Raw genomic sequence first — 12,816 nt, forward strand, 5'->3', positions numbered from 1 at the left:
GCTTTCAATATTACACAGAGCTCTTCTTCAGATCTGGGAAAGGTACTCAGAGTGTCACAGCTAAATACAAGGTGGAACAGATTGTTTAGCATAAGGAGTTAACACATGTTGCAAGAGACCATTCAAGGGACGTGGACACTTAACACCTCTGCAGTTCTAGGACAAAGGAGTGTTAGTAGGTTACAGATTGTTGTAATAACCCATAGATCCAGTGTCTTTACTGAGTTCATGATTTTTAGTGTCTAGCAAAGTTACGAGGATCTCTCAGGCTCATCTTTTTAAGCTGTTGTGCAGGTTTCCTTCAAAGATGAGGACTGAGAGGTCAGATATCAAGTGCCCGTTTTGTGAAAAGTATTCACTCACAGGTGACATGGCATTTTTGTCTTGTCTTATTTTTCTGTGTGAATACATTTTTGAGAGCATAGTGATTGCCTTGTTTCACATGGTTGTTATTGGGCATAAAATGCCCCAACTGAGGTACACTCCATGTTGTGACAGGCATGTGTAGGATCCATGGATCTTGAAAAATATATTGTGGGAGGTATGGATCATCCTTAAGGCTACGATTGTCACGGAAGTCATGGAATCCGGGACTTCCAGAGACCTCTGTGGCATTTTTCACTTCAGCCCTGGGGCAATGGGACTGGAGCTGTCAGCCTCACCCCACCCCCACCTCCGCAATTCACAGGCAGCAGGAGGACCCCAGCAGCTGCCCAGCCAGCGAGGTTGGGGGTCCCCTAGCAGCTGCCCAGCCCCCACTTCGTCAGGGATATTTTTAGTAAAAGTCAGGGACAGGTCATGGGGTTCTGTGAATTTTGGTTTATTGTCTGTGACTTGTCCCTGACTTTAACTAAAAATATCAGTGACAAAATCTTAGTCCTAATCACCGTAGTAGTGGAGATGCATCTACAGATTTTGCATCCGTTTTTCTGACAGGGCCTGGTGCCACTTTGAGTCGGTATGTCCTGTTCTGGGGGAGCTTCTGATGAGCTTGGAGAGGTTCGGGTTTTACTCCTGGGGGAATTCTGTGCATGCGCAGAATTCTTGTCGCCCGCAGATTTCTTTGCTTCCCTGCAGAAAAATGATTTTCTAACAGGGAAGCTGCAAGAGCAGTCACGCACCACTCCTTAGCTGTGCAGGTACATTATTTCAGGCACCTGGAGTAGCCAGCGGAGAGGTAAATCACCATAGAGCTGGGGACACCTCAGCCAGTGGCTCCTACCCTGAGCCGGGATCAGCTGCTAGTCCCAGCTGGGCTGGAGGCAGGAGAGGATGGGACTTTCTCTTCCGGTGCAAGGAAGCTCAGCATCCTGCCCTGCTTCCTGCCCCCATTGCGCCTCAGCTACGGGGGGAGGGGTCATGTACAGGGAGCTGGTCCCCCATCTGCCCAATCCCTGTGTACCCAGACACCAGTGCCACGCCTCACCCCATACACCCAGAACCCCCCTAGCCCTCCATACCTGAACCCCACCCCCACTGAACCTCAACCCCTTCATCTGGAGCCACCTGCACACACATCCCGTGCCTCCAGACCCCCACTGAGCTCCCTGAGCTCAAACCCTGACCCTGATAAGCCCCACCCCCCTGAGCCCCCCACTTCCAGACCCCCATGCTACTGACCCCCAACTAGCTGCACCTAAAGGTGATCTCCCACCTTTGTGCAGCCGGTAGCCTGTGCTCCCCACTGCCATGCTGAAGCTTCTGCATTAATTTACTGAAAAATAAAACCTGCAGAATTTTCAAGTATGGGGCACAGAATTTTTAATTTTTTGTTGCAGAATGCCCTCAGGAGTAGTTGTTTGAAGGCCAAAAGAGGGAGTTCAGGAAAGATCTCTTTTAGATATGGTTTCCATTGAGTAGGGGTTCCAGTGTGGGGTAATAGGGGGCAACTAGGGGAGGGCGGTTGGAGGGTTCTTCTCCTTCCTCCCCCATATTGAAGCAGGTGCTCTTGTGGTATTTGCATGGCATGCAAGGTGTAAACCTCAGTTCAGAAGGTGGAGTTAGAAATCAGAGAATGAACCCTTAGTGATGATATATAAACAGTTGAAAACACAATTTCAGATCAATTCACGCTGAACATTTTGTGAAGGAATTGGCAGTCTTTTAACTAGCTTGAAACATTATCCAAAGAACTTTCCTTGGCACGTTGATTTTGAAATTATACTCAAGACAGCATTAACCAATTCTCTATTATGTCCCTCCTCATTTTAAAATGAGAATATCAAAGGGTGTTTTTAAACTAAATATCTCCAACACAGATAAAATAGTCTCAAGTCATCCAACTTTATCCTGTTACAAGTGATGAAAGAAAAGAGCAACTAGTTGGAAAAGCTGCTAAGTAAGATGGTACTCAATGAGAGAAACACAGATCAAATACAGAGATGAGTAAAGAGTATTACTGAATACATTCAACCTACTGAGAGAGGCTATCACATGGGCTCATATCATGCTGTCAGTTTCTAAGCAGAACTCTTGACTAATTCCTTCTTAAAACCTAATAGCATAATATTCCCATGGTTCTTTACATAATGAAATCAGGGTGAGAAAGGATTCTTTGCTTTATCTAACTAAAATAATAAAAGAATGTGATAAATGTTTCTAGGATACCATCTGAGATATTAAATAAGCGGTTTGTCACATCATTGTCAGTAAGAGACTCTTGTATACTACCATCACAATTGCTCATGAATCTGAGAGGAAAGTGGGGGGAAAAGAAAACATGCTCATAGATTGCTCCACTGTAAGCTTAGTGTCAAATATTGTATCTGCTTAAAATCATGAGAAATTTACGAATACAGTGATTCTAAATTATTGTCTATCAGCACCTTCAAATACAGATTATCATGATTTTAATTTGGCATTACTGAATGAAGACTAAGCTCTTCCTAAATATGACAGAATAATTCTTTCATTGACTGGGTTAGAAGTACTGTAAGTGGCTGCTTGTTGGAAGGAATTGACTGACTTGTCAAAGGAGACAGGATGTCAATGGAAGTAGTTGGATTTTTGGAAAGATTATGATAGGCCCAATGGAAAGACTGAGTTGAAGTTTAAGAGCTAGTTTGCACAAGGTTTCAGACTACTTAATCTATTGCTAGTAAGGAAAGTATGATAAAACTGAGTATGAAGTAGAACACCCTTGTGACACTGCACCCCAGATTCTTCACAGTGATATTATATGATTATGGCATAGTTATGATGTATTTTATGCAAGGTAAGTCATGTGAGATGTCATTGGAAAGATTATGATTAGCTGAATGATTATTCTATTTGTATGCATGCATAATTTTTATATCCAAAGTTATGAATATTGACTATGTTATTCTCTAAGGTGCCACAAGTACTCCTTTTCTTTTTATGGATACAGACTAACACGGCTGCTACTCTGAAACCTATCTTTCACATGTAGCTTCTCCTGGGCAAAGCTCACTAGGCAAAAGACTCTCAGTCTAGATGGCTGGCTGGAAAGGGCCCACTGAAGTTAAAGGGCCATTAGGAAAACAATAAGCCTTAGGAGAAGCTTATCTCCCACCTGTGGAGCCTTCCTGAGAAAGCTACAACCAGCCTCCGAGTAATGGCTGCTGTGGCATTACAGGGACATGTGACCAGATCACCTAGTGCTGGACTCCATCTTGGGACATCAGTATTTTTTCAGAGTAGCAGCCGACTGGCATGGGAACCAAGTTCTGAAACAAAGGGTTCCCGCCATATGCAAAAGCTATATAAGGCAGGGGAGTGATGTCATTTGGGTTCTTTACTGATTTGCCCCACCCAAGAAGACTCCTGGAAACATCTGAGGAACAAAGACTGAAATGGGGGGAAGCGCTAGACCCAGGCTAAAGGGATTTTTAGCCTGTGAATGGAACACCTGGAGATTCCAAGCTGTAAACAAGTGCAGCTTGCCTGTTAAGAATATACAGCCTGCTTGTATCATCACTGAGGGTGAGAGTTTGTTATTCATATCCGATCTGTGAAGTATATTAAGCTTAGTTTGGGATTTTTGTTTATTTGCTTTGATATGTTTGCTATTCCTGATCACTTAATCTATTTTTTGTAGTTAATAAACTTGGTTTTATCTAAAACCAGGGTGTGGGAGTCATAACTCGAGCAGAAAACCGTTGCATATTCCTCTCCACATTGAGGGAGGGGGGTGAATTTCATGAGCTTACGCTGTACAGTTCCCTGTGCTGCGCAAGACTGTATAATTTTGGGTTTACACTCCAGAGGGGGTGGGTGCCTGAGTAGCTGTGAAATACCCTAGCTGGAGCCTTCCCATGCAGTAGCTGGTCATAGGGGCTGCATGTAACTGCATCTGGGTGAGTCCCTACCTGTATGTGTGCTGGTGAAAGTGCAGTCTGGAGCCTGGAGAGAGCTTGGCAGCTTATCTCAGTGTAAAAGGGAGCTCAGGGATACCTCAGTTCCAGGTGGCACCCCAGGGAGAACCCTCTTGTCCCATACTAAGAAAGAGTACAACATTTACTGTTTCCACCCCCAGAATATTTTTCTATACATTTTCTGCCTTTTTTTTTAGGACATGTTGTGGTTCTGTAACAGACTTGTATGGGATAGGAGTGGGTACAGTAGGAACAGATGTGCAATTCAGGTTGGAAATCCATCTCATAGGGTTAGTATGGTTGACCTAATGATTTTTAACTTCTGGTGTTGTAATAATGTTGTTCTTCTGTACCTCCAATCCAAAAGAAAGACTGACTGAGAATTTGATTTTGAACTCAGGTGCATGGGACAAGTGTTTTCTAAAAAAGCTATGCTGCATGGATGCATAAATGCATCTGGTTTTACCACAGTTTGCATATCAAAAGGCAGATTCGAGTTCAAAGATGACAGTCACCTGACAGGCACCAGACTGAGAATGAGACCCTTTCACAGGGCCCTGAACTGAACAAACTGAACACAGAAGGCTTCTCTTGGAAGGCAAGCTAATATGTTCAGCTATGAAAACCACTTGGCTCCTGTGAGAATATAATGAAAGTTGAGTTTCAAACTCCGCTTTTTCCAAAAATTTGTTTGATGGACTGAAACATTCTACAAGTAGTGGTAGCCCAACAGTGCATTTTTGGAAAATTAAGCAAAATCTAGTCAGCTAATCTTTTAATACATCTGGAAAAAATAAGGAATGTACTATTTTTACTTTATTATGTGCAGCACTATGGAACTTCACAACTCCAAAATACTGCACTGAGGAATATCCTAGTTCAGGAACTTTTTTTTTTTTTTTTTTCTTGTTTGTGTATTTATTTTATCCACTGATAAGATGCACCTATCAATTAGTCTCTCACGGCCCATTTATAATAAAAGCAATTTAAAAACTGCACCAAAAGTTTTCATAACCTAGTTAATCTTAGCTAATACAACTCCACAGCTAGGATAGCAAATGCCCAGTCACACTCAAATTAGGCTCTACTTAAAACCGCATGAAACTGCCAAGCTATCTTGATGGGGAGATCATAGTCTTCTCAAATTTAAAATTACAATCAGCTTTAATTGAAACAAATGAATTTACCCTATTTTTATTTGTGTTTATGATGATAGTGCTTAGCAACCAACCAAGAACAGAGGACCCATTGTGCTAGGCATTGTACCCTCTGCCCCAAAGAATGTACCATAGACGTAGACAAGACAGACAAAGGATAGGAATGATCCCATAACCAAAGTGAACTATGCAGTGACAGCAACTGTCATGTTCATTCCTACTTTTTTTTGGCGGGTGGGGGGGGATGAGAGGAGAGTGTCCTTCAATCCTTATGGGTGTAGACAACTAGAGGTTGGGGGGTGTTTATGGTTTGCATTAATAAAGGAAACACTGAGTTTGGAACAGAAGCTCATTTATCTCACTTTAATAAAGTGGACAAGTTTAGTCATGGTACAAACCTTCTCATTAAAGCAATATGCAACAGTTTTGGGGTTTTTTTTTTTTTTTTAATTACTTTTTAATGCTTTCCTCCCCCCCCCCCCAATAAAAAAACTGTCGATGCTCCTGTCTTTCAGTGGGGTTCTACTGGGCAGGAATTAGCTATCGGTTCTCAAACTGTGAGTTGAGACCCTGTTTTAATAGGGTACCCAGGGCTGGTATTAGACTTCCTGGGACCCAGGTTTGCAGCAGAAGCCTGAGCCCTACTGTCCAGAAGTGAAGCCAAAGCCCAGGGGGTTACAGCCCCCACAGCCTACAGATGAAGGCAAGCCCCTGGGCTTCAGCATCCCCCGCACCGCAGCAGGCCTCCTCTCCTGGGGTCGACAAGGGGGTAGCAGTGCAAGGAAGTTTGAGAAGGGCTGGATGGAAAGAACGACAAAAGGAGGAGATGAGAGCCCAGCAGCACTGGGGAGAGAGAGAGCGAGAGCTCTGCAATCTGTTCGATATAAAACATGAGTGAGACAGGGTGAGGTAATAGCTTTTCTTGGACTAGTATTACCTCACCCAGCTTGTGTCTCTAATATCCTGGGATTGCCAGGGCTACAACTGCACTGCATACATAAAACATCAGGGTCACCTCCCTGCTTGCACGGCTCCTGCACCAGGGCTGGCCCAGATTCTTCCTTGTGGTGGCGGCGGTGCGGAAATCTCAGCTCTGGGCCCAGGGGACTGTCTGGACCCCCTTTGACCCCTGCCCGCGGTACAGCGCTCCATGACTTCGGCTTTGCAGCTGGAGAACGTGTCCGCCGAGGGCTGCCAGAGCGCTCCCACTGCAGCTCACTCAGCCCGCCCCTCGGGGGACCCTCTGCTCATGCAAACTGCTATCCCTGGAGCCCCCGCTCGCTCGCTCGCTCGTGGGGGGAGGGGGAGAGGGCTTGCTATCGCCGCCGCCGCCGCCGCCGCCGCCTTCTCCTTTCGCTGGCGTGCGCTGCTCTCTTACCACGCCTCCGCCCAGCCCCAGGGGACTGCAGCAACCAGCGCGCAGAGGCTGCAGGGAAGCCAGCTGCGCGCCGGGGCTTTTAAAGCAGCCGCAGGACCCCTCTCAAGGGGTATCTCCTGCGCTGCCTGACAGCCACGGCCGCTTTCAGACCGTTTCATCTGGTTCCAGCAGGCTTGATCCTCCGCTATTTCTCTCTTCCCCGACTCAGCCCGCCCACTGATTATTTAGGAAAAGCCATGTACACAGGCCCCGCGGAGGCGCGCAAAGAGAGGGAAGGACCTTCGCTCCTGTCCTGGGGAGGTGGTCGCCGAACAGCCGCAAGGCTCAGCAGCCGACAAGCGCATGCGCCCGCTGACGGCTGTCAAGGTGGAGCCGCAAGACCAAGCGCGCCCCCTGCCCCGCGAGTAGGGGAGAGGGCGGAGCGCGCAGCGCGCGCCGCTGCCGTCGCGCGAGGCGGGAAAAGAGGAGGCGGCGGCGGTCAGGAAGGGGAAGCTGTATCGCGCGCACGCGGGTGTCTGTGAGTTGGCCTTGTGCCGACGGAGGGCACGCGGGCGGCGGCGCGGAGAGCGAGCCGGGCTCGGTACTGGGAGCTGCCGCCGTCGTCGCAGGGGTGCGCGCGGGAGTGTCGCGCGCCCTGAGAGCCGCCCGGCGGCGCGGAGGAGCGGGACGGGGCCCGAAGGGCGAGTGACACCCAGAGGCGAGCGCCGGCTGAGCCGGGCCGGGGCTGAGGACGCAACTTCCACGGGACCGAGGAACCGCCGCAGGCAGGAGACGCGACTGAGCGAGCCCGCGGCTGCCGCCCCCACCCTCTTAGCGAAGACCGAGCGGCGGACGCGCCGGGGCCGCTGCGGAGCGAGTCCGGAGCGGCTGAACTTTAGACCTGCCGCGGGGGCGGGGGCGCGGGCGCGGAGCCGCATCCACCCCCCGGGCCAGGGAGCATGAAAGTTCCGCTCCGGCCCCGCCGCTGCTTCCGGCTGCGATTGGCGACGAGGAGCCGCTGCCCACTGCGCTGAGAAGCGGCGGCGGTGGGTCCGTGCCGGGCCTGCGGGCTGGGGCGAGACGCCAGCAGCGCCACCGCCGGCCTCTAGGGATCTCTTCGGAAAGTGCCTGTGGCGCTGACGCCCCCAGTTGGAACTTCGCAAGAAAGGAAACTTGGGAGAAATCGTGAAAAACACTGAAAACTTGAATAACAAACAGCTCCCTGAAATCAGAGGATCCTGCAAACATCCCCTCCCCGACTGCGTCACCGGCAGCCTCACAAGGGAATCACTGGAGATTTAATTTAATGCATTTGAAAGGATTTTTGTTAGTGTGTTTCTTGGTTCAAGGCCTTGTATTCACCTGGCGGGGTTTGTCTGGGGAGAAGAACAGAGGAAGAAAACCTCCTTTTTGCTGGGCAGGACTTGGAGGTGAAACGTTGGTGGCTACTTCTCCAGCTGGGCACTTCTCCCCGCGCCACCCCTCACTTTGTATGTGTGTGTTTTGTTTTTGGTATTGAAGCAGTTTGCTTTTTCTCCTAACAAACTTTTTCGTTCAAATCCACGATGGAGTCTGGCAATATGGACTATTTCTGTGATCAGGTACAGCAAAAAGATGTGAGCCGCAGGATGCAAATCGGCCAAGAATTGCTGGAGTATCTGGCTGACCCCAGTAGATCCACTGACCTAGAGCAGGATCAGCAGCGCCTTGATAAAGTGATTGACGAATTAACAGGATGGGTCAACTCTAGTAATTTTAAGGTAAGAATGGTTTGTGCAGAGGTTGTGCGTAACAGGATTTTTCATGTTAAAAAGGGATGGTGCTCTTAATTATCTTTAAATCATAAATGAGCAGAACAGGACCCCAGTTTTTCTTGCCTATCATATCTCGTTTCTTTCTTTCTTCCTTCCACAAAGAGAGGTTTTTTCAGAAAAGTGGATTTTGTTGGATGGAAAGATTGTTTTACAGTGTATTTCTGGCCTATAAGAGGTGCTCATATTTTCTGCTTTCACGTTGAATAAAAATAGTACTAGCATTTGTCACTTAAAATTTTGCAGTAAGAAAAGTAATTTATGGAGAGATGTTTTGATGCATCTTTTTTTGGTATGGCTCTTGATTATGGGCAGCCAAAAGCAAACAGCCATGTTTTCTCACATTGTATGTCATCTTGATTTTTGACCCCTCCCATTCCATACGCCCTATATTCAGTCAGGTACATATTTTATGGGGTTGCCTTTATTTTTTGTAGGCCATACAAGTGATCTTTCACTAAATGCCTATTTTATAGGGGTTAACTAGTGATCGCTGTTTCAGGGTCCAAGTGTAAATTTGAGTTTATCCATACCATCTTTTGTATAGTTAACTCAGTGTGAATAGTTATGTTTTATCTTTCTGGAGGTCTGTGATGACTCATGTTTCAGATTTTTCTTTTTGTATCTTTAGCTAAAGTGTACAAGAAAGTGCTAATTCTGGATGTATGGAGTGAATGTAGTCAATTCTCTTGCTTTGGACACCCCGGAGAAACACTGGCAACATCATCATATTGTCCACTTTGGCGACTATTTAACTGCAGGTTTCAGAGAAGCAGCTGTGTTAGTCTGTATCCACAAAAAGTAAAGGAGTACTTGTGGCCCCTTAGAGACTAACAAGTTTATTTGAGCATAAGCTTTCGTGAGCTACAGCTCACTTCATCGGATGCATACAGTGGATCCGATGAAGTGAGCTGTAGCTCACGAAAGCTTATGCTCAAATAAACTTGTTAGTCTTTAAGGTGCCACAAATACTCCTTTTCTGTTTAACTGCAGTTGCTTTGCACTTCAGTCAGCTAGTGGCAGTGTTGCTCCATAGTGCTGGACTCAAGTCTGTTAAGGGAGCATCTCATCGGGTTTTTTGTTTTTTTTGTTTTTGTTTGCAGGGGTAATTCCATATACAAAATTGATTGCTGTGTACTTATGACTTTATCAGTCATTTTGAAGTGCCTTTCAAATTAATTCTATTGCTTCAATAGTTCTCTGAAGATTACAACTAACAGGCAAATATCAGAACAGTTTGCACAATATAGTAGTACATATTTGTGATGGTGGCACAGTAATTAAACTTTTTTTTAGCAGTTATAGACGTTACAGATCTGTGAATTTTTATAACATTTACGCCTTTTTTTTGGATTGAGCTCTGAACAGTATCAGTTTCAGCTGTTTTCACAAGCATATCAATTATTACAGGTCATGTTAGTGTAGAGATGGCTCCTTATTAAATATTTAGCATAATTGTGTGTTCTTGGCCTTAAATTGCTTATTTTCGGGTAAAGAGATTTCATATAGGCACATGACAAAATTGGGTAGGTTTTGAAAGAGATAATGCTTTCAGTTTGGATGATGAGCAACTGATTACTTTTTTCTTAGCAGGATGGTAATTTTAAAAAAAACGTACACTTAAGATAGGCAACAAAAACAAGCATCACCTTTGTGTGTTCTCTGTAAAAGCTCATAAAAGATGCCATTAGCTATAGATAAATAATGCTCTTTTCAAAGTGTAATTTCTTTCTCACATTAGAATGTTCAGTTTCCTTAAATGTAAAGATGACAGGGTGCCTTGTTTAAGACTGGTAGAAAGGGAAGAAATGTATAGTATTCTAAATGATCAAATACTGTACTGTACAAATAAGGCTCTTACAGAGCTTAATTGACTTTAATAATGTAAAAGGCTTGCAGGCTAATTAGGGTTCAGTTTTGCATTCCCTAGTGCACATTACTCCTATTCACATTAAGTTTTATATGCACAAAGGGCAGGATTCCCTCCCCACCTCACCCTTCAGAAACAAAATAAAACAAGTATGTTATAACAACACAAGGGTAGTAGGAATGTAGGTATTGCAATACTGGACTAGTCCGGTTGCTCAGTTAATCCAGTAGCCTGTCTATGATGATGGTCACCACAAGATGCTTTAAAGGAAGATTAAGAATTTTCTCCTTGAGCTTGAGGAGTTTATATGTCTTCTATACTTATTTTATCTGATGCAGCAGTTATCCTTTTAACTGTTTTAAGTTTATTTTAATCATACTAGACTCTTGGCTTGAATGATAGTCCTATGTTGATGAATTCCAAAGATTAATTGTGTAAGAAAACGATTTTATTCATTTTCCAAGGGACTGTCAACTTGATTCTTTCAATGTTGAATGCATTTAAAAAAATCTTAATCCTTCGGTACAGTCATTTAAAGTGTGCCCTTCATGACCTTTGAGCTGTGAACTGAATGTAAACTGATAAGGTGTCGGATTCATGAGACCACAGATGCACAATTTCAGTGTGGTTGCTGCTGCATCAGTAGAGTGAATTGCCAAGACACTAGTCATCTTCCTTGCAGCAGTGAAACTGGGGGGGAAAAAAACCTCCTATTTACATTAATTCTTATGGGGAAATTGGATTCGCTTAACATCGTTTTGCTTAAAGTAGCATTTTTCAGGAACTTAACTACAACGTTAATTGAGGAGTTACTGTACCCCGATTTAATTTTTGAGGGGGGAAGCCTGCAGCCCCAGCTGTGTGTGTGGGGAAGCTCCCGAGCTGCGGCTTCTGCCGTCTTTCTCAGGGTCAGCGGCAGTAGTCGCTGCTCAGACGGTTCCTAGAGCCAGCTGCCCAGTGCAGCTGGCTGCGGGGCTGCTCCCAACAGTGTTCAGTGTGGCTGTCCGCAGGACCAGCTGCTTGGGCTGTCCTTGGGTCAGTCACACTGGCTGCTGTAGAAGTCACGGAGGGTCGCAGGAAGTCATGGCATCTGTGACTTCTGCAACCTCTGTGGCAAACATGGAGCCCTAATGATGATGCAGAAAAGGCAGAAGTGTTCAGTAAATATCTGTCTTGTATGTGGAAAGAAGCACGATGAGGTACTCCTATCATATGATAAAGTACTTTCCAGTCTATTAGTAATTGAGAATGTTAGTTGACATCTAATAGGGATATACATTTTTAAATCAGCAGGGCCAGATAACTTGCACCAAAGAATCCTAAGAGTTGTCTGCAGTCTTTGGTCTGAGGATAATTTTTAATAAATTTTGGAATATGGGGGAAATTTCAGAAGACTGGAAGAATGCTAAATGTTGTGCCATTCAAAAAGGGCAAGTGGGATGACTTGGATAACTGTAGGCCGGTTAGCCTGACATAAATCCTGGGCAAAATGATAATGCATTAAACTGATAAAGCTGATAACGGATTAAACTGATAAAGTATTCAAGAATAGGAATATAGTTAATGCCAGTCAATATCGTATTACGGAAAATAGGTGTTGTCAAACTTGATTTCATGTTTTGATGAGATTACAAATTTAGTTGAGAAAGGTAGCTGCATGGATGTAATATACTTACACTTTTGTAATGCATTTGACTTAGTATCACACGATATTCTGATTAAAATGTTAGCACAATATCAATAGAGCACAAGTTAAATAGATAAAGAACTGGCCAACTGACATCTCAAAAGTAGTTGTCAAAGGGGAACTATCATAGAATGAGGGTGTTTCTATTGGGCATCCACAGGTATCTGAAGCTATTCATCATTTACATCCGTGATCTGAAGTAACTATAAAGTTAGCAAAGATAAAATTTGCAGATTATGTAACATTGGCAGAATGGTAAATAATGATGACAGGCAGTCATGCAGAGCTGGACCCGTACAGCTAAATGTAAAGTTATTCATTTAGGAACAAGAAATGCAGGCCATACCTACAAAATGGGGGAATACATCCTGGCAAGCAAGAACTATGAAAAGGATTTAGGGATCATAGTGAACAAGCAACTGAATGTAAGTTCCCACTTGGATGCTGTGGTAAAAAAGGCTAATGCTACATTTGTATGTATAACGGGTGTAGCGAACAGGAATAGGGAGAAGATTTAGTCTTTAACTATGGCATTGGTGAGACAGTTCTGGTATCCATGTTTTAAAAAGCATGTTGACAAATTTGAAGAGGGTGCAGAAA

General features: G+C 44.9%; 1 protein-coding gene across 44 annotated transcripts in view; it reads left to right on the forward strand.

The window, feature by feature from the left end:
* The first annotated feature begins 7,545 nt into the window (after nucleotides 1–7,545).
* Nucleotides 7,546–12,816, forward strand: part of CLASP2 (cytoplasmic linker associated protein 2) — a 274,460-nt gene continuing 269,189 nt past the window's right edge. For 42 of the 44 annotated variants that reach the window (XM_038392148.2, XM_038392170.2, XM_038392155.2 and 39 more), the window contains exon 1: nucleotides 7,552–8,608. In XM_038392148.2, coding sequence (XP_038248076.1) covers nucleotides 8,414–8,608 — 195 coding nt within the window. In that variant the 5' untranslated portion in view covers nucleotides 7,552–8,413. Of the gene's footprint in view, nucleotides 8,609–12,816 lie in introns of all 44 variants that reach the window. The other 2 variants (XM_043508830.1, XM_043508832.1) reach the window with 1 other exon arrangement.

The sequence above is a fragment of the Dermochelys coriacea genome, chromosome 2 (assembly GCF_009764565.3).
Source record: "Dermochelys coriacea isolate rDerCor1 chromosome 2, rDerCor1.pri.v4, whole genome shotgun sequence".
NCBI lineage: Eukaryota > Metazoa > Chordata > Testudines > Dermochelyidae > Dermochelys > Dermochelys coriacea.